The 22,087-nt window shown below is 41.5% G+C and overlaps 1 protein-coding gene across 8 annotated transcripts in view; it reads right to left on the bottom strand.

Annotated features, from left to right (window-relative positions):
* WNK3 (WNK lysine deficient protein kinase 3) overlaps positions 1-22,087 on the bottom strand; it is a 123,724-nt gene that overhangs the window by 72,012 nt on the left and 29,625 nt on the right. For all 8 annotated transcript variants that reach the window (XM_087888676.1, XM_087888682.1, XM_087888678.1 and 5 more), the window contains one exon: positions 1,482-1,654. In XM_087888676.1, coding sequence (XP_087744802.1) covers positions 1,482-1,654 — 173 coding nt within the window. The remainder of the gene's footprint in view (positions 1-1,481; positions 1,655-22,087) is intronic.

The following is a 22,087-nucleotide window of genomic DNA, read 5'->3' as shown; positions in this document are numbered from 1 at the left end:
GGGAGCAAGAGTCACTTCCGACTTCCTGTTGGCTTCCCTATCAACTTTCCTTGTGGGAAGCTGGCAGAGAGCACTGGAAATGACGATCATGTGATTATGGCCAACCGCAGTGCTGAAAAGGCCACAACTTTGCCAAATTTCAATCACAGGAATAACAGAATCCAGAGTTTGGATGAATTTTTCTAAGTTAGTCCATTTGAGGTATGTCGATTCAAATATTGTTGCCTACAATGCACTGTTTTACCTAACTGAAAGTTACAAGCATACAGGAAAGTTTTAATAGTATATAGATTGAGAAAAAGAGAAAAGAAATATCTTATTACAATTCCCCCCCCCCCCCAAAACTCTTGCAGTACAAATTGTATTATAATCCATGCTGCTTTACAGATTTCAAAAAGAGGTTAGTTGGTTTATCTGCTTAATACAAAAACTTGGTCATGAGCTATGCAATTCATAGGAAAGACTCAATACACAATTTAATGATTGATCATGACAGTTCTCCTACAGTAGTTATAAATATATCTTCTTCACAAAGAAACCCAATAGCTCTAGTAGATACTCTAAATACACCAAATACAAGAATGAAAGTACTTGACATTTTGATATTTCTTATTTATCTTATTCCTTACTGAATATTCTTATATTCAGGAAGTTATCAATTCACTTTTACTAATATTTGGGTAAAAGGAAGAAAAAACAAAAGACAAAATTTCATGGCATAAATTTCATCTAATCTGTAACACACTTTTATAAAGAATTATTACTTACTTAATGGGCTTCTGCACTTGCAATATAATCATCCTAATACATCTTAATTCTTTCTTGACTATAACCAATCCACTGAAATCACTTATGAATTATTTAGATGCAGTGAATATAAGCATAACACAGCAAATTAAAAACACATTAAGACATAAATCAGCTTGAAAACAGTAATTCTAGAAACCGAAGTATTTAAAAATATATCTGTTTCATCTTCAACACTGCCATGAATTACTGTTCAAGTGATTTCTCTGCTTTTTCCTAATGCTTCCATCCATTCCTCCAGTCTTTCTAACTGGACCAATCATAAAATGGTAGTGTTAGTTCACAATTTATCACGCTCCATTATTGTTTTATTGTTTTATTGTTTTATTTATTCCATTCACCATATATGGTGTATCAAATTAAGTCTTATAATTTATTGGAAATGATTATTGACTGACTCATTTAAACTTAACATTTCTTAACTTACTGTACTTCCATGAAACAGATCTTATGTAAGCTAGATAGAAAGCAGCTACAATTCAGTCAGCTGGATACTTTGATGTATTTTAGAAGAACCATAAAGTGGCTTCTTTGCTGCATGTCATAGAGCTGGCTAATTGATAATTGAACAACAATATGGTTAGTGTCCAAAACACAACTGGCAATTGTGAACAACATTTTAAAAAATGCTGCAAATATTTATTCTGTTAATGAGAAAATCAGGAAATACATACGTTTTCAGTGTTCCAGAAGTCATCAGTTCAGTTACCAATACAATACACTTCTTTCCTTTAACCGTTGATTCCCAAGAATCATAAAATCGGACAATGTTGGGGTGTTGTAGCCCCTTCAGCATTTCAGCTTCTTCTTTAAACCTCTGCTGTTCTGCTTTGGTCAGCTTCCTGTCCTAAAAATATGAAAAGGTGTACCATAATCATTAAGTTATCTGCAGCTACAGTAACACTTCAGCTACTAATATTTTATCAATATTATGGCAGCATTTAGAAGCAGGCCATATAAAGACTTCACTTTTCTGTTTTAAACACAGACTGAAGAAGACCAAGTTAAACCACTAACCAAACCAATAAACAGTTGTGATATGGTATTTAAATTAAATGGAAAAAGACAAAAAAGTAAACATCTAAAATATTGCAACATGAACAAAGCATTTTACTAATTTGCTTAGAAGTTTTCTTCCTTTCCTTTTCTCCTAACCCGCCCCCCCAACCTGCAAATAACCAATATTAGCAATCCATTAAACAATACAGTTTTATATTTTCAGTATTGCAAGTAATTATTCAGGCCATTTCCCATGCATGAAAGCTTGTTAGACTATATCTTCCAAATTACAGAGCACTCTAGTATGGCTAGCTAACTATTCATTAAATCTAGTTTATGCCCAAGTCATAATCTGACAAATTTTAATCAGGGTTGTGTAGAATTTCCAGTGTGAGACAATGCTAATACGAATGTCTCTGTAATACAGGTAGTCTTCAACTTACAACTATTCATTTAATGACAATTCAAAATTACAACAGCACTGAAAAAAATTAACTTACAATTGTTTTTTACATGACCACCACAGCATCCCCATGGTCACATGGTCAAATTTCAGACACTTTGGCAACTGACTCATATTTATGATGGTTGCAGTGTCACGTGATCAATTTTGTGACCTTCTGACAAGCAAAGTCAATAGGGGAGCCAAATTCAATTAACAACCATGTTACTAACTTAATAACTGCAGTGAGTCACTTGACAACTGTGGCAAAGAAGTCATAAAATGGGACAAAACGTAACAAGACACTTAACAACTGTCTTGCTTAACAATGGAAATTTTGGGCTCAATTGTGGCCGTAAGTCAAGGACTACCTGTGCAGGTCTGAAAATATACTATGTTGTTTCTGTGTATCCAGAGTCATAGGGGCATTGTCTTTCCAGAGAAGAAATCTTACTGTATCAGTCTTCAAGAATTGTAATGGAATGTATGAATGACTTTTGGGAAAAAGGAAGACAGAAGCTGCCTAGACAACAATCAGACAAAAGAGGCAGGAGCTAGCAGTCACTCAACGGTCAAAGAAAGAAACTTAGGAAGGAGTCACACTAGGGGGTGAAGCAGTAAAAACTGGAGGGGGGAAGTTTGTGCCTTCAGATTTACAAGATTCTGTTAATATAGCCTTACAATAAAGTAGAATTAGTTCATCTTGTCATATTTCCTGTCTGGTTTACCTGGGAGGGTAAACTGCCCGCACTGCCACATTCTGGGCCAACTGTAGCTTCCAAATACACTTAATGAATAGAACATGTTGCAAAATTCAAATGAGAAATGACCAGGGTATAAGTCAGTAAGCACAAGGTCTTGTGATCCAGAAAAGGGCACAGTTGACGCACAACACAAAGTTTAGATACTTTATGTTTAGTTAGGTGCCATAAGGCAGGCAAAGTACCTGTTGGGATTCAATAGCAAATAAAGACTGAGCCTTGGCTAGGTCCAATTGGCACTCTGCTTCTGCTACATACTGTTTAACGAATGCTTTGGCCTGATCATATGCCATGCTGAGTAGAAGACCTAGAGAGAAGCCCATGGATGAGTTTTCAGTTGCCACTTCCTGTTTCCCTGCACATTGAAAATCATCACTCATGGGGCAAGGCCAAAAGGAAAAAAGCATAGTCTGAGCCAATACTTCAGTATGATCATCCACGTTCTCACTTTCATGAAGCCTGATTCTAGTCACTGGGTGGTATTATAAACACATTTTGGGACTTGATGAGCTGATCTTAGAAATTTGGATTGTAAAAGTTACAATGGTATACAGTTGGAGAAGGGACTCTACTAGGCACCATAAAGTTGTGCTATTGGCTTGGCTTCTAATGATGTAAGTGTTGCAGATATATAATAGCCACCTCTTGTCTTTAGGAATTTAAGAATGGCAAATGAGTACATTTCCAGCAATGTAGCCCCCATTAGCTTTCCTTTTCCGGTAGGATTTGGATGGAAGATCACCACTGAAATCCACAGTTGTCAATTAGACTGGAACACTGTAAAAAGAAGCCAGAAGAATGCAGTGGCCAATAATCTCTACACTCTTGCCAAGAAGACAGCATGGATGTCTATGAAGTCACCAGGAGCTAAATTTGACTCAAAGTAATGAATGTGTGAATGTAAGTTAAGACTCTTAATGCCTCTGCATTAATGCACAGCATAAATTTCATAACACACTCATCTAGCAAAACTAGAAAATTTGTATGAAAAGGAAATTAGCAATAATCAGATGGATAGCTTGGGTAGCAACCTACCCAAGGAATACCTTAAGGAATATCAGAGCGTCTTGTTTTTTTATTTGTGACAAAACCCTTTCCTCCAGTTTTGATACATAAAAGTACCTCATAAACCATTCATTACAAATAAATAAACTGACCGCATTTTAAGAAGCTTCAATAGATGGAAACAAGCTTTTCTTCTTCCAAAATACTTTGCCAATGTCATCTTGCCGTTTTGTCTGTTTTGTGGATTTTTTGACCTGTATATAAGTTTTTATTGAGATAGTAAGATGTTCTGGGATTCCCATTTTTCTAAGCACATTCCACAGTGTGACACAATCAACACAATTGAAGGGCTTTCTACAATTAATGAAGCACATCCTAACTTTTTTTTGGTATTGTTTGGCTTTCTTAATTATGCAGCATGCATCATCGGTAGTGTCTCGTGTTCCTGGGCATTTTCTGAAGCCAGCTTGGACATCTGGTATCTCTTTTTCCATGTAAGATTCTAACATGGAAATCCTGTGCTAGCTGAAGCTTCAAGGGCTTCAAGGCCTTGAAGCTTCAAAGGTCTTCAAGGGCACATTGCATCAGTTCAACTGGGAGGGCATTAATGAGTCTGAGCAGGATCTTCTAATTCAGGAATGGCCACAACTGACACATAATCTGTAGTTGTGCAAAGGACTTCTTAGCCATGACTGTTACTTGCTCCTCAAACAGGAGCCTTTGAGTCCAAAGAATATTAATTGCAGGTGGCCACCAGAACTTTTGAAAGACTATGCAGCAGAAGGGACGTTGTCTTACCTGAACGTCCCTTTTCAGGGCGCTGCGACTACAATCCATAGCTGGATTGTTTCCTCATTGCTTGACTTTGACTGGGTGATATTTTTACTATAAGATCTCTTTGTGCTCTGGCCACGCCCCTCCTTCCCATAATGCACCAGTCTTTGAACGAAGGCGCGACCACCTATGTAAGGAAGCAGAATGGACATGAAACAAGTAACAAACATTGATAACGTCAACCAGGGCAAGGCCCCATAACAAATAAGGGAGGGAATGGATTGTAGTCGCAGCGCCCTGAAAAGGGACATTCAGGTAAGACAATGTCCTTTTTCCAGCGCGCTGCTCCTACAATCCATAGCTGGGATATACCCAAGCTAAAACCCCAGGGGCGGGAGACTGACTGCTCCCTGAGTCCTGGGTCACATGGACGCGTTGTAGCACTCTACGGCCAAAGGAAGCCTCAGCGGAGGCAAAGGTATCAACCCTATAGTGTCTAATGAAGGGCGTTACAGAAGACCATGTGGCGGCCCAACAGATGTCCGAAACTGACGCTTGCGTAGCCCAGGCTGCAGTGGTTGCTGCACTGCGCGTAGAGTACGGTAAAATCCGGTTAGGAGCGGGCTGTGCCTTTTGTTCAAGGCCGTCGAAATGCATGCTTTAATCCACCTGCCCACTGTGGATGGAGATATTTTCTGGCCCATAGAAGCTGGATGAAAAGACACTAGCAGGGCCTCTGTCCTCCGAAAGGAAGCTGTTCTGCGAATGTAGCGACGGAGAGCCCTGCGAACATCCAGGGTGTGCCAATCTTTTTCACGCTGGTGTTTGGGAGACGGACAGAAGTCCGGTAGTATGAGTTCCTGGGCATGGTGGAAATAGGAGTTCACTTTTGGCAAAAAGGGGGGATCCAGTCAAAGCACTACAGTGTTTGCATGGAATACACAGAGGTCCTTTCTGATCGACAAGGCAGAAAGTTCGGAGACTCTCCTGGCTGAAGTGATCGCTAGTAGGAAGGCCATCTTAAAGGACAAAAATTTAAGGGGAACTGACCCAAGAGGTTCAAAAGGTGGAGACATAAGCGCCTGAAGGACCAGTGACAGATCCCAGGTCGGGTACCGATGAACAGGCGGCGGACGTAAGTTCATAGCCCCGTGTAAGAAACCTCTGATCAGTGGATGGAGAGACAGCGAAGAATAAGGCGGGCACTGGATGACTGTAGACAGTGCCGCTGCCTGGCGACGTAGATTAGATGGTGACAAGCCCTTGTCTAGGCCAGACTGCAAAAAATCCAGAATGTTAGCAATTTGAGCCGTGGTAGGATCCACAAGCTTGGTAGCACACCAGGAGCAGAAAACTCTCCACGACGACTCGTATATCCGTGACATCGAAGGTTGCTGGGAAGCCTGGATTGTATCTATGACAGAGTTGGAGAGACGATCCTTCCTCAGGATGACCCGTTCAAATGCCAGACGGCCAATTGGAGCCACCCTGGATCTGGGTGGCTTATGGCCCCCTGGCGGAGGGATAGACGGTCCAGCGGGATCATCCACGGGTGTTGTACGGATAGTGCCACAAGGTCCGCATACCACGGTCGATGTGGCCAGTTGGGCGCCACTAGGAGAAGGTCGGCCTGCTCGTCCAACAGCTTCCGAATCACCTAAGGAATCAGGGGAATTGGAGGAAATGCATATAAGAGATCCTTGGGCCAACTGCATCTGAGTGTGTTGTGGGTCTCTGCCGTCGGGCACGGGTAACGAGTCACACAGCGAGGAAATTGGGCGTTGGACTGGCTGCCGAACAAATCTATGACGGGCATGCCGAAGAGAAGAGTCACTTCGTGAAACAGGCTGGGCTGTAGTTGCCACTCTGATTGATCGATTTGTTGTCTGCTGAGCCAATCGGCCCGGATGTTGTCTACACCTGAAATATGATCGGCCCTCAGTGAGAGAACATGACGTTCCGCCCAGGCCAAGAGCTTCTCTGCCTCCAACATCAGGGCCCTTGATCTTGTGCCTCCTTCCTTGTTTATATGGGCCTTGGCCGAGATGTTGTCCGTGAGAACAATGATGTGGTGGCCCTCCAACTGAGTCTGAAAATGCCAGAGAGCCAGGCGGATCGCCCTCAGTTCCAAAAGGTTGATGCTGTGGCCCCGTTCCAACTGGGACCAGCGGCCCTGCACTACATGATCGTGGAGATGAGCCCCCCAGCCTAGAAGGCTGGCATCCGATGTCAGAATGAGTCATTCCGGATTCAAGAAATAAGAACCCTGTCGAAGGGCCGGGCTGGTCCACCAGTCGAGAGATAGTCGAGTCTGAGGCGGAAGCGATACCTTGAGAAGAGAGTCGCTGCGGCCTGTCCGTTGGAAAGGAAGCAGGAACCATTGCAACAGTCTCGTGTGATGGCGAGCCCATGGCACAATTGAGAAGCACGAGACCATCTTTTCCAATAGTTGGGAAAGGTGGAGAAGGGGCACGGAACAATGCGACCGGATCTGACAAATCAACTCGGAGATGGTCCAGATTCTGTCTGGGGAGAGGAAGACCTGTCCCTGAACCGAATCGATTACCGCCCCCAAGTGCTGCAACCTGGTGGACGGGTGAAGGTGACTCTTCGGGAAGTTTATTGAGAATTTGTGACTCTGGAAGACCTCGATGACTTGTTCCAGATCTCGAGACACTTGAACCCTGGAAGATGACAGAACCAGGATGTCGTCGAGATAGCACAAGACTGGTTCCGTTCGAAGAGAAGCCGCCACCATTGCCACCAGCTTGGTTAAAGTCCTTGGAGCCGAGGACAAACCAAAGGGCATGGCACAATACTGATAGTGGTCGTCCCCAATCTGGAATTGCAGGTATTTTCGGTGCGCTGGGTGTACTGGGACAGGTAAGTACGCCTCCCTGAGGTCGACGGACTGGAGGAAGTCGCCCTGTCGCACCCCCCACAAGAATCGACCACGGGGAGTGCATCTTGACTCTGCGGTAATATACGGACAGATTCAGCTGCTTTAAATTCAAGATGGCCCTCCAACCCCCTGAGTGTTTTGGAACCAAAACCAGAGTCGAGTAGAAACCCTGTCCGCGCTGATCTGATTGCCTTGATAAGCTGGAGATGGTGAATCTCCTCCCGTAACAGACGGTCCTTCTCGGATGACAGAGAAGACGGACAACAAATGTGGCGAGATGGAGGGCAACCCAGAAACTCAATGGTCAGGCCGGATGACACTGTACGACGCACCCATGCATCTGTGGTTGACTGCTCCCATTGGTGGTAGAAAAGTTGTAGACGACCGCCAATGGGATCCTGAGACCTGCAGTCATTTTCCACGGTGGAATTGTCAAAAACCGGAACCTCGGAAGGGACGTTTGGCCGCAGAGATGTACCTGGGTCTGTCCTGAAATCGCTGACGGTCCGAGGAATGGTCAGCGCCTTGGAATGACAAGCGCTGTGAGGCCAGGGCATCCGGTGTCAGGCCTTCATCTTCCGAAAATTCCATGTCCTCTATCGTCTCGTCACCTTGGTCAGACTCATCCAACGAGGCAGCCGCCACCCAATTGGGAGACCTGGAATGATGTGGAACAGCCGAATGAGAAGAAGAATGAGTCACCAACTTGGCCTGCTGGAGAGAAGACTATTGAAGGCCAGCGGCCAACAAGGAGGACAAGGCAGTCGACAACATGGCTTGAAAGTCCACCTGGGAAGACAGGAGCTGACCATCTGGAGCCCAAAGCCCCGCAGCCGTCGGGTTAAAGGTCGCCTCCGGTTGACGCGCAGGTGCCGGTTTAGGATCAGCGAGACCCACCGCTGAGACGTCCGGTAAGGACAATGAGGCTCTCTTCGAAAGCCCTCTAGAAATTCCTGAGGGTGCCCCCGTGGTGGAAGGGGCAGACGCCGGAGATGGAGGCGGAATCCGAGAACTTGATGAATCAGAGGCCAAGGAAGGGTCCCCGTGAGATGGCGAAGATCGTTCAGTTGTAAAAACAGAAGCCAATGTGGCCTGTCTGGCCTTATCATACTGACGCTCAAGCGCCTTGTGACGGCACTGGGCGTCCTTCTCCGCCACCAATGTGGGTTTGGGCTGGCGAGAATTGAGGGAAGACAAGGCAGGTTGCCTACGTGACTTTGATTTGTGTTTGGCTGAAGCCCTAGGTGGACTGGCTTCGTGTTCAAGGTCAGAAGACAGGGATGAGTCTGCCATCTTCCCTTAAGATGCCCAAGGTAAGTATTTTCTATTTTTTTATTTATCTGTTTTTTTTTTAATAAATAACAACTCCAACAAAAGGACAGGAACTATATACAGGTAGCCACCAGGAGCCCAAAGGGATGCACCCTCAGTCCGTGAAAGGACTCACTACTTGGGGAAGGCTGTAATATCTTCAAATAGTACCAAGCGAGGTGGACACAAGCAGTGAAAGTGCTCAGTAAGGCCCCAAGAAAGCTGACACGCCTGGGGATCCAAAGTCACTGGGTCAGCATGAAAGCGGCAGAAACGTAAAGGAAAATTGTCCTGCTGCAGTTCCAATTAGCCCCTTTAAGCCTGCAGAAATGCTCGAGCTAGCCTCAATTAAAATGGTGGCCGCCGTCCGAAATCAAAATGGCGGTCGAAATAACGGCCAGAAGTAGAGCGTGAGGCAGCAGGTGAACGATCCCCAAAATGGTGGGCGAGCAACGAGGGCGAGAAATAAGATAATGGCGCCGTCCTAGGATAGATGGGCACCACCTACGCTCACCACCTGTGGAGGCCAGAAGATTGCAGGACAAACCTGGTGGCGAAAAAACTGTCTCCCAATCAAGACAATGGCCCAAGGCAGAAATTCCAGCGTTCCCCACGCCGAGATGCCAAACGTGGCTGTGAAGTCACTCCCACAGTTCCGCAATGGCAAGGAGACAGGAAACGTCAGAGCCTGCAGGGCAAACCACGTGGGGAGCTCCGGAGCCGCCTTTAAAGAGAGCCACAGCCACAGCCGATAAAAAGAGGCAGGGGTGTGTGGGGGGGTGATATGGCGAACCGCAGACCCCGCGCTCACACCGGCAGCTAGTAAGCAGAGAGGGAACCGCCCCGAAGGGTCAGATTCCCAAGGCTGCAGTCTGACAGCCATCAGAAGGACAGGTGAGGGAGTGACTGGAGCCCCAGACACGTTTCACGCGCCCCGCAGCCAACAGAAAGTAAGGCTCTCACCGAATGCAAAAATATCTAATAAAAATAAAGAAAAGACCTAAGCAAATAAGCCTAAACAGCACAAAAATCGCACGAAGAGAAATCCATACCAGTCTTGTCAGCGACTGAGTGAAAAGACTGGTGCATTATGGGAAGGAGGGGCGTGGCCACAGCACGAAGAGATCTTATAGTAAAAATATCACCCAGTCAAAGTCAAGCAATGAGGATACAACCCAGCTATGGATTGTAGGAGCAGCGCGCTGGAAAACTTCTAATCTTCTAATTCAGGAATGGCCACAACTGACACATAATCTGTAGTTGTGCAAAGGACTTCTTAGCCATGACTGTTACTTGCTCCTCAAACAGGAGTCTTTGAGTCCAAAGAACATTAATTGCAGGTGGCCACCAGAACTTTTGAAAGACTATGCAGCAGAATCTCAGGAACAACCCCCAAATTCACTCTAAACCCCAACTGGATCTATTAATCACCTAGGGTAGACCAATCTATAGGTCCAACCTCAGGGAGAAACTATTTTCTCTCCCAGATTCAGATCAATACTCAGTTTGATTTTTATGTTTCCTGTATAGCAGTAGTTGCTGGATACCCGTGCTTTGCTACGAAACTATGTGATCGGGCTTGATAAATCAACACTTACAGCTTGAAAATTAATGACCGGCCTCTCCTCTCCCCTTATCTCCCTCAGCCTTGCCCCAGAGGCCTCTCCTATCCTATCCCCTTCTCTCCCTCAGCCTTGCCCCACAGAGGCCTCTCCTATCCTATCCCCTTCTCTCCCTCAGCCTTGCCTCACAGAAGCCTCTCCTATCCTACCCCCTTCTCTCCCTCAGCCTTGCCCCACAGAAGCCTCCCCTATCCTATCCCTTTCTCTCCCTCAGCCTTGCCCCACAGAAGCCTCCCCTATCCTATCCCCTGGTGGCTGCTGTGAAAGTGAAACTGAAAGTGAAACTCCTGTCCTCTGCTTATGTTTTGTATTTGGAACAGATTTCTTTTTATTTATTTATTTATAATTGAATTTATATACCGCCCTACACCCGAAGGACTCAGGGCAGTGAACAGCCAAAAGATAAAATACACATAATACAAACTTTAAAAACAATTTAAAAATACATTAAATAATTTGGCCCACAAATTTAAAACACCCCTATTTTAAAACAAATTTAAAATTACCAGTTAAAAGGGAAGTTAGGCCAGACCAGCCTGCTGAAATAAAAATGTCTTGAGTGCACGGCAGAACGTGCGCAAATCCAGGATCCCCCGTATCTCTGGGGGGAGCTCGTTCCAGATGGCAGGTGTCCCCACAGAGAAGGCTCTCCCCCTGGGGGCCGCCAGTCGACACTGTTTTCAGGTGGGGAGGGGGAGTAGAACTCCTTAGTATCAGAGGGCTGTTTGGAAAGTGAAACAGTATTTGCTGTGTGACCAAGAAGGAGACAGGAAGGAGCCTGGTGGTGGCTTAGCTCGAGTGTTCTCTATTAAAGCTGCTTCCTGCTGTGAAATTAAAACTGAAAGTGAAAATCCTCTCCTCTGCTTGTGTTTTGCATTTGGAACAGATTTCTTTTCAGGTGGGGAGGGGGAGTAGAACTCCTTAGTATCAAAGCGTGTTAATCATAATATAGGAAATACTAATGCTCTGATGGTCATTTCAAAAAATCCTTTCTTAGTGAGCACCTAGAAGCCAAGAGGAACATACGTGGCAAATTTCAAGTTTGTAGGCTTTACTGTTCTGGAGATTTTGTGATTACAGCGTGAGTTGTTTTCGCATTTATATATATAGATAACAATAAACCAAATTATTTTCAGAGAATCAGTAATTTCTAGAGTATTCATTTATTGCATCTTGCTTTCTTCTTCCCTTCATGCAAGAAAAAAAGCAAAATTTTGTGTGAAACTGAAGCCAAGAATCTTGCGATAGTTACCGGTACTTACAAATTAACTTGGATTGTAAACCAACAAACAACATTGATTTATTCCTGAAATAAATTGTCTTATTTGTAATTGACAATTATTTCTGTTTTTTTTATTTGTTCACATAATAGTGGAGTTAATGAGCTATATGTACTGGCATACTGTTTACAGAAAATAACGATAACTGAAAAATTTGGCTTATCATTAAATGTAAGCAGAGCATTAAAATTAAGTTTCCCAACTCCAGTAATAATTCCCTCCAGAAATATAATATATAGATGGGACATAAAATCTCCTTCTTTTAGAAGACAAATATCTGATAGCAATACTTTTAAGTTTAGAACAGTGCTTCCCAGTTTAAATGTCCTGGTTCAATTTTTATTTTATTTTTTTTATTTTATTTATATGCCGCCCTTTTCCGAAGACTCAGGGCGGCTTACAATGCGTTAAGCAATAGCCTTCATACTTTTGTATATTTATACAAAGTCAGCTTATTGCCCCCACAATCTGGGTCCTCATTTTACCTACCTTAGAAAGGATGGAAGGCTGAGTCAACCTTGAGCCTGGTGAGATTTGAACTTGCAGAAATTGCAGGCAGCTGATGTTAATAACAGTGCTTTAGTCTGCTGTGCTACCAGGGCTCCTAATTTATTCATTATCAGAAAAAACATTTTAATATCAAATAATTAGTGATAGGGATGGCTAAAGCACTTTTTCTAAGCTAATACCCATATACATTTTTAGTAACAGTAAATACCATATGGAGGAAATGTGATGGATCACATATATTGCAGCTGAGATGCCACATTAAAAAAAACATTCCTACAACACTACAAGCAAGCAATAGTTTACCCACCTACCCCCAAATAAATTAAAATAATTAATTGATTCAGCAAAAAGTCATTAGCAATGGAATAGGAAAAAGTTTCTGCTTCACTGAACTATAAAATATAATTTAATTGCTTTTCATCCTTAACAAAAACCTGGATTTTTATATTTTGTTTACTTAAAAAACAGGTAGCAAATTGATTGATGTATCTTTTCAGAGTGCCAATTTTAGAGACTATCTGTTAATTACATAATGGTTATTATGCTTTATTTCTCTTCTCTCATACATTTACAAAATTGCCATTTTTATACTAAATTTTCTCCTGAAGTTTAACTTCCTAGACTAGAGTTAAATGATGACTATAAACACTTCTTAAAGTAGCACAAGCAATTTCCATTTCAAACTCATTGAGATATAAATTGTTTGAAAGTTAAATCTGCATTACTATCTACAATAGTTAACCCTGTAGAAGCTACTTTTAGTATCACTGCAGAATAAATAATAGCATGCTCTTTAAATTCTCACTATACAAAAATCCTACTTCTAGACAATAAAAGCATTACAAGAGAGGCATATGACATTTTTTTCAGTTCTTAGTAAAAACTAAGATGTATACAAATAGTAAAAGAATTTGTGTGAGGTTTCACCCACCCCAAATGTTCACAGATTATTTTATTTTAGGTCTCAGTCCCACAATGGTAATCTGATAAACACAGCATTTCCTACAGGGAAAATCACTATAAACATATCAATCAAGAATTGCTTCTTCCACTCAACACCCCTTTCTTCATGCTGCAAAATTAAGGAAGGAGTCAAACCTGTTTTCATCAAAACAAAGGAGAAACATGCCTCAAGTAGTTTTATCTTTCATCTACATAAACAAGAGCTGACGTTCTACACAGAGATTTTTCAAGATGATTAGAAGGCAACTTCTTTGGCATGAGAACCCAAGATCTTCGCTTCCAGATCATATTCCTGCTTTATGTGTATGTGTGGTCCTGATTCTTTTGTCCTCGAATGGTGTTGCCATTATAAGTATCTTAAGTCAAACAGTGGACTTCCCTCAGCCTCTAGACCCCAACTGATATTGTTCTCCCTTAAAATGTTTTGTTAAAATATGTGCTAAGATATCTATCCATCTTTTCCAGTATCTGCAATTTTCCACTTATCCCACAATGGCTTGGAAAAACAGAGATGCTTACAAAAAAGTGGACCACCGGAATCTAAGTGCTCATGGGTGGTCCTATTTGGATCTTAACAATAGCAATAGCACTTAGATTTATATACTGCCCCATAGTGCTTTACTCTCTGGGATGTTTACAATGTGAACATATTGCCCCCAACAATCTGGGTCCTCATCTTGCCAACCCTGGAAGGATGGAAAACTGAGTCAACCTCGAGCCCTGTCAGAATCAAACTCCAGGCTGTGGGCAGAGTTAGCCTACAGTACTGAATGTCAGGATTCCAAGTAACAGACCCAAAACAATCAAAACTCTGAGGACTAGGGTTTTCTCAAAGTATGAATTTATTAGGAATGTCATACTGGCACAGTTAGTGAAAACCCGACTCTGAAGGACCCGGAGTTTTCCCCACCCAAATCAAAACCCCAAGTTTTTGCCCCCAGGTCAACAAGTCCATCAGATAGCCCAATCAGGTCGTAGTCTCAGCTCTGGGTGGCTCTTGTCCACGCCCCTCCAACACCTGGTAGAGCATCCTTGGCTCCCATGGGAAAGAATGTTATTTTGGCTACACATCCACCCAACTATTCTATCTCCCCCACTCATGTTCCCACAGCTTCAACCTGGCCGTGGCAGCCCTGAAGATGCTCGCAAAATGGCTTCAGGGTTGACATTGAGTTTTAATCACTGCGCCACCACCTCTTAGGAGATGAGCCCAAGAAATAGTATGAGAATTAAAAACACACTGAATTAGTTTATAGCCAAGCTATAAATGCAAAACATTTGAGGTGATTTCACATTTGGAAGTATTAGTGTCTGATGTCAATAATAAGTTCAATAAAATAAGCAAACTTCATGCTCCAAATGAGACAAAAAAGAAAAACCCTTAGCTTAAATTAATTGATTAAAATTGGCTGCCCAGAAAATAATATCCTCATTTCTAAAACTGATTCTTGGATTACATATTTTAACTACTCTTTCTTTTCCATACAAAAATGTATTCCAGAGGCTGAAAAATTTTAACCAAATGCCAGCATTGGCTACTAGTTACTTTCAGTGGTGAAATGTAAAATTTGTTACTACTGGTTCTGTGGGTGTGGCTTGGTGGTGGTGGAATATGACTGAGTGGGCGTGGCCAACTTTTTTTTTTTTAACTTTTAAAACCATTTTTTTCTACCTCTTCCGCTGAAGAGGTTGTAAAAAAAATGCTTTTAAAGCCTCTGACGATCCCAGCTAACTTGCCTGATCAGCAGAGGCTTTTTTTTTTTTTTTAGCCTCTGACGATCCCAGCTGACTTGCCTGATCGGCAGAGGCTTTTTTTTTTTTAAAGCCTCTGACGATCCCAGCTGACTTGCCTGATCGGCAGAGGCTTTTTTTCCTTTTAAAAATATTTTTTCTAGAACCTCTTTGGCCGAAGAGGTTGTAGAAAAAATGCTTTTAAAAGCCTCTGATGATCCCAGCTGAGCCGCACAGCCATCAGAGGCTTTTTATTTTACTTTTAAAACATTTTTTCGGCCAAATAGGTTGTAGAAAAAATGCTTTTAAAAATTAAAAAAAAGCCTCTGATGATTGCGCGGCCCAGCTGGGCAATGGGGAGGGGGACGACAGGGATTTTTGCTACCAGTTCTCCGAACCACCCGCCTCCATCATTAGCGGATCAGGCGACCCGGTCCAAACTGGGAGCATTTCACCCCTGGTTACTTTCCAGGCATAATCAATTTTATGGCTCTTACTTTTAAATTATGAAACAGCTTGGAGTTAAATTAGTTAGGAATTTAGTTTTTCTCAGTTTTCTCAGCTTGACCCTTAGCATGAACTGAAACAGCTCTCTTATCAAAGCCTTCTGAGTTACAATGAGTAGTAATATGTGGGATAGGCTTTTTTCTATCAGCATCCCATAAGTCAGCAGCCCCTAATCCAGTGATGGCGAACCTTTTTGGCACCAAGTGCCCAAACCGGAAAGTACGTGCATGTCATGTGCCGGAGCGCCGGAAAACCAAAAACAAACTGAAAAACGGCTGGAAAACACCCTGGAAAACAGTCCAAAAAAACAGCCCAGAAAATGGTCTGCTTTTGGGGCATTTTTCAGACCGTTTTCAGACCGTTTTCCGGTACTCCGGCACCCACAAAGACCAGCTGGCCAGAAACCAGAAGAGCAGCTGGCGACGGCGCATGTTCACCGAGAGGGCTCTGCGTGCCACCTCTGGCATGCGTGCCATAGGCTCGCCATCACAGCCCTAACCTTTTGGGCACCAGGGACCGGTTCCATTGAGAGAAGTTTTTCCTTGGACCACAGCGGATGTGGTTTTGTATGCTGCCTACATCCTGTGGATGGGGCTTTGCTTTTTTGCGCAGCCTGGTTTCTGGCATGCTGCAGCCCGGTACCAGCTCACAGACCGCGGGTGGGAACTCATGCCATAAGTGGCAGTAATTTAAGTTATCTAAATTAGAATTCTACTGGTACTGAAACACTTTATTGCCCAACAAGCTTTTAACACAGTTAAATATTAGACTACTTCTAATTTTGTTACTGTAGTTTTAGTTTATTATTTTAATAATGAAAATTGTTTTTTTAATTCTCATCATTAAGAAAATGCAAAGACATGATAGATCAAAGCAAAGAGCTAAGTAGCCCCCAAACTCTATGGCTGTGAGACAGTTAAATGAATTGTTTTCATTTAAATACTTTCCATCTACCAATGAAGCCAATTTCCGTGACTAGTTTCTCTGTTTCCTCTTTGCAGATCACCTGATTTCCAATATAATCACTTACCCTTTATTAAGCCAAAATAAACAGTCATCTAAATGGCATGCAGATGACCTGATAGCTAGGTTGGTATAAGCCAGAACAGCAAATACTTAAATCCTTTATAACAATAAAATATACAGGGGCAATGAAGACATAATAGAAACAGTGAAAAATGCAATTGATTCGTATAATCCAACTTTTGAGTAAAATTTTGTATAACTTATTTTTTATAGTTATGACCTTATTGTGACACAAAAGCGTTTTTCTTGGAGAGTTCTTGAAAATATTCTAATTAACCTAGTCTTAGTTAATTCATGTTTGTTTTAAAACCATTACAGAAGAACACAAAAAGAAAAAGACTTTTAATTAATCTCGTCACTAATGCGATTTTAATAACATTCTGAATAATCAGATGTTTGTTCAGATAAATAAAACTAATTACCCATTTTAACCATATTGCGGTTAAAATATTGTGCACCTCATTTTATGAAACCCAGATTTTGGCCTTCTTTGCACACAATGATAATAAGCAAGATTCCTGGTTCACCTGAGAATAAGCAACAATTAAATCAATCTTACTTGGTTTCTTCTGCTAATAGAACAGTTAACAAACCCCAGACAACCTCACTGATGTTTTTTTAAATCATGATGTGCATATGTATGTATGTATGTATGTATGTATGTATAAAAATTTGATTTATATGCCGCCCTTCTCCAGAGACTCAGGGCGGCTTACAATGCACTAAGCAATAGCCTTCATCCTTTTGTATATTTATACAAAGTTAGCTTATTGCCCCCACAACTGGGTCCTCAATTTACTTACCTTAGAAAGGATGGAAGGCTGAGTCAACCTTGAGCCTGGCGAGATTCGAACCTGCAGTAATTGCAGGCAGCTGGTCTTAATAACAGGGTGCTTTAGACCACTGTACTACCAAGGCTCTTAAGAAGTCTAGTTTGTTTTTCTGTTGAGAAGTCAGAACTCTGGCATATTTCTCTTCCCTGCTCTTTCAGTGGAACACATGGATCCTCAATTATTCAGATTAATATGTGAAATGCTAAAACACATAAGAAAACTATAGAGATATGAGGAAGCATATAAAATATTAACTTAAATAACCTACAATTGTATGCTTTGGTCCCCAGTACCCAATGCAAAATTACTCATTTCCTAACAATACAGAACAGAAGCCTACTTGGATATAATCTAGACATCTCAAGATACTACATAATACAGGTAGTCCTCGATTTACAATAGTGCATTTAGTGACTGTTCAAAGTCACTAAAGGCACTAAAAAAAGTGACACACTTATGACCTTTGCAGCATCCCCATGGTCATGTGATCAAAATTGAGCTGCTTGACAACTGCTCCATACTTACGACCTTTGTTGCATCCCAAGGTCACATGATCACGTTTTGTAAACTTCTGGCAAGCAATGGAGAAGCCAGATTCACTTAACAACCAGGTTACTAACTTATCAACTACAATGATTCACTTAACAACTGTGGCAAGAAAGATCATAAAATGGGGCAAAATTCACTTAACAAATGTCTTAACAACATAAATTTTGGGCTTAATTGTTACCATAAGTCGAGGACTACCTGTAGAAATTCCAAAAACAATACAATCGTGGACATTTTAGGATGAATTAAAATAACATAAGCAATTAGAAATTATTCTACAAAGGCACACAATTATTTACCATAAGTGTTTGCTGAGGCTTAAATTTTGGAGGGTTAAGAAATTTGTTTTAATTGTATTATGCCTATTTTACACCTAATCACAGTTTTCATTTATTCCCCAACTCCATTATTTATGGTTCCTTTTTTGTTCCATTTTGACAATTCATGTCATGATCATCTCATCAGTTCAATTCAAAGGCAACAAATGTTTTAAGGTCCCATATTCATTGCACAAAAGGCATTAAAAAAACCTGGAGAAATAATAGGAATTTCCCCAAAAAAAAAACCCGCATTGTGAAAGCCCATTCCTTTTGGGAGTGGAGGTTGGGAGGAGATGGGACAGAATCCTAAGGAAGGATTGGAATGAATATTTCAGGGCTTGGACGGGTAATGGAAAGTTCTAGCATGTTTACTGTTTTCTTCCCACTAACTTTCATGTTGTAAGTCAGCCTACAACATTTGTTTTCACAAAAGCTTAGTGACAACATATAATTGGCAAATCAGCACCCAAGAAATGAATATATTACCATTATAAAGCAGTATTCCAGATTGTGATAAATAAAAGCTCACAAATTCAGCATCTAAAGATAGATCTTCAAGCTCGTTCCCTGTCATTGTTACTGTAGGGATGTTTACATGGGTATATACAGTTTGTTTACTGCAAAAAGCCTCATAGAGGCAATAGAGGCATTGCATTCCCTAAGATTACCTCCACTGGAAGCTGCACCACCCAGTAAGAGTAGAGGCCTGAATTATTCTGAAGTGCAGCATTTCCATTTCTTTATCTAGAAATTAACACAAATCATTCAGAGGCTAACATGTGAGAAAATAAACGGGGACATTGTGAAACAAAATTGAGCTGGAAATCTACAAAACCACTTCTTTTTGATCAGAGTATGATGTATGTTCACTAATTACTTCATTCAGCCATTATGTAAATGTTTTGTAGAAAAGAAAACAATAATTTTTATGTGTTGTCCCGATCTACAGATTTTTATTCATAATTTTTGAGCTGGTAAATATTGAGACATATGAATAGACTGTGACTGATGTGCTCTTTTCTGCCATGTAACCTAAGAAAAAAAAATCTGTAACATATTTTTTGACAGCCCTACTAAAAACTAAATCTGTTTCCTGACTTTGCTGACATAGCTGAGAATAAATGAAAATGAATCGCCTTTCTTGGCAGTCTCAATATAAGAATGCCATTAGGCTGCAGAATTGTTGGGAATTTGTGTACTGAGCCTTGCATTTGATCTTGTTTTTCATGACAATGGGGTCTAAGCCATTTTGATTCTGGTTTGTTAAACGGGCCCTGTACAAATCCACCCATTTCTATACACAATCATTTAGAATCTTTCCAAGGAGCATGCTTATAATTGTTGAGTCAGTGAAAAGAAAAGAGAAGGTAGGAGACTTCCATATTTCACAGCAGTCCAGGGCAATTCACTGGGAGGGAAAGTAAGCTTAATTTTTTTTTTTTTTTTTTGGCTTTAATTTATATGGCGCCCTTCTCCGGAGACTCAGGGCGGCTTACAATGCGTTAAGCAATAGCTTTCATACTTTTGTATATTTATACAAAGTCAGCTTATTGCCCCCACGATCTGGATCCTCATTTCATCTATCTTTGAAAGGATGGAAGGCTGAGTCAACCTTGAGCCTGGTGAGATTTGAACTTGCAGTAATTGCAAGCAGCAGTTGTTAATAACAGTGCTTTAGTCCACTGTACTACAGACTCTTAATTCCCCTTCCATTTACTTATTCTGAGCAAAATTGCTGATTCTCTGCATCCCAGCAATTCAGAAATTTTTGCAAGGATCTTCAGAGATAGAAAACCTGATCTACTTCACTCCTACTTTATTCCACTCCTAGAAATTCTGAGATTCCTGCTATGGGAATTGTTAGCAGCTGGAAATATATACTTTGTTTCCTATTATTCATCTAGTAAACTTATCCATCTGGCTGGGAAAAAGAGGAATTACTACAGTAAGGTAGGTCTAATTTCTTTATAGAGAGCCTGCAGACAGTCTCTCCATAGTCCAAAGTATGAAACCACTTTGTTCCGCTTTGAAAAATTATTTAAATAGTTCTCCCTTTCAGTAGAGTCCACTAACTTCTCTGAGAATCTGAACAATTAATGATATTTACATTAGAACTGTCTTTGTTTGTAGTCTTGTATTCTTTTCATCCCTTCATGGATTATTGCCTTGTTGTGGCTTGTGTAGCTCAATGAAGCTGTGAGCTATGCCATGCAGAGCCACCCAAGGTGGACAGGTCATAGCAGAAAGCTCTGACAAAACATGATCCACTGGAAAAAGAAATGACAACCCACTTCAGTATCTTTTCCATGAAAACCCCATGGACAGTACCAAAAAGCAAAAAGATATGACGCTGGAAGATGAGCCCTAAGATGGGAAGGTGTCCAATATGCTACTAGGGAAAAGCAGAGGGCTAGTATTAGTAGCGCCAGAAAGAATGAAGTGATTGGGTCAAAGCCAAAAGGACGCTCAGCTGTGGATGTATCTGGTGGTGAAAGGAAAGTCCGATACTGTAAAGATCTATATTCCATAGGAACCTGGAATGTAAGATCCATGAATCAAGGCAAGCTGGATGTGGTCAAACAAGAGATGACAAGACTGAACATCAACATATTAGGAATCAGCGAACTAAAATGGACAGGAATGGGTGAATTTAATTCAGATGACCATCAGGTATACTATTGTGGGCAAGAATCCCTCAGAAGAAATGGAGTAGCCTTCATAGTCAATAAAAGAGTAGGAAAAGCGGTACTGGGCTACAATCCCCAAAATGACAGAATGATCTCAGTTCAAATCCAAGGCAAACCATTCAACATCACAGTAGTCCAAATCTATGCCCCAACCACTGGTGCTGAAGAGGATGAAGTTGACCGGTTCTATGAAACCCTACAGCACCTTATAGAATTAACACCAAAAAATGATGCCCTTATCATCCTGGGGGATTAGAATGCTACAGTAGGAAGCCAAAAGATAACCAGAATAACAGGCAAGTTTGGCCTTGGAGTAGAAAATGAAGCAGGGCACAGGCTGGTAGACTTTTGTCAAGAGAGTGCAATGGTCATAGCAAACACTCTTTTCCAACAACCCGACTCTACACATGAACATCACCAAACGGTCAACACAGAAATCAGACTGACTATGTGCTCTGCAGCCAAAGATGGAGAAGCTCTATACAGTCAGTAAAAACAAGACCAGGAGCTGACTGTGGTGCAGATCATGAGCTTCTCATTGCAAAATTTAGTCTTAAATTGAAGAAAATAGGGAAAAGCATTAGGCCACTCAGGCATGAACTAAATCATATCCCTGATGAATATACAGTAGAGGTGACAAATAGATTTAAGGAATTAGATCTGATAGACAGAGTTCCTGAAGAACTATGGACAGAGGTTTGCAACATTGTACAAGAGGTTGCAACTAAAACCATCCCAAAGAAAAAAGAAATGCAAGAAAGCAAAATGGCTGTCTGAGGAAGCTTTACAAATAGCTGAGGAAAGAATGGAAGCGAAAGGCAAGGGAGAAAGAGAAAGATACACTCAATTGAATTCCAGGGAATAGCTGGAAGAGATAAGAATGCCTTCTTAAGTGAACAGTGCAAAGAAATAAAAGAAAACAATAGAATAGGGAGGACCAGAGATTTCTTCAAGAAAATTGGAGATATGAAGGGAACGTTTCATGCAAAGATGGGCATGATAAAGGACCAAAATGACAGGGACCTAACAGAGGCAGAAGAGATAAAGAAGTGGTGGCA

The sequence above is a fragment of the Pantherophis guttatus genome, chromosome 2 (assembly GCF_059756535.1).
Source record: "Pantherophis guttatus breed Tessera chromosome 2, ASM5975653v1, whole genome shotgun sequence".
NCBI classification, from domain to species: Eukaryota; Metazoa; Chordata; class Lepidosauria; order Squamata; family Colubridae; genus Pantherophis; species Pantherophis guttatus.
This window is presented reverse-complemented; position numbering and strand designations above follow the sequence as displayed.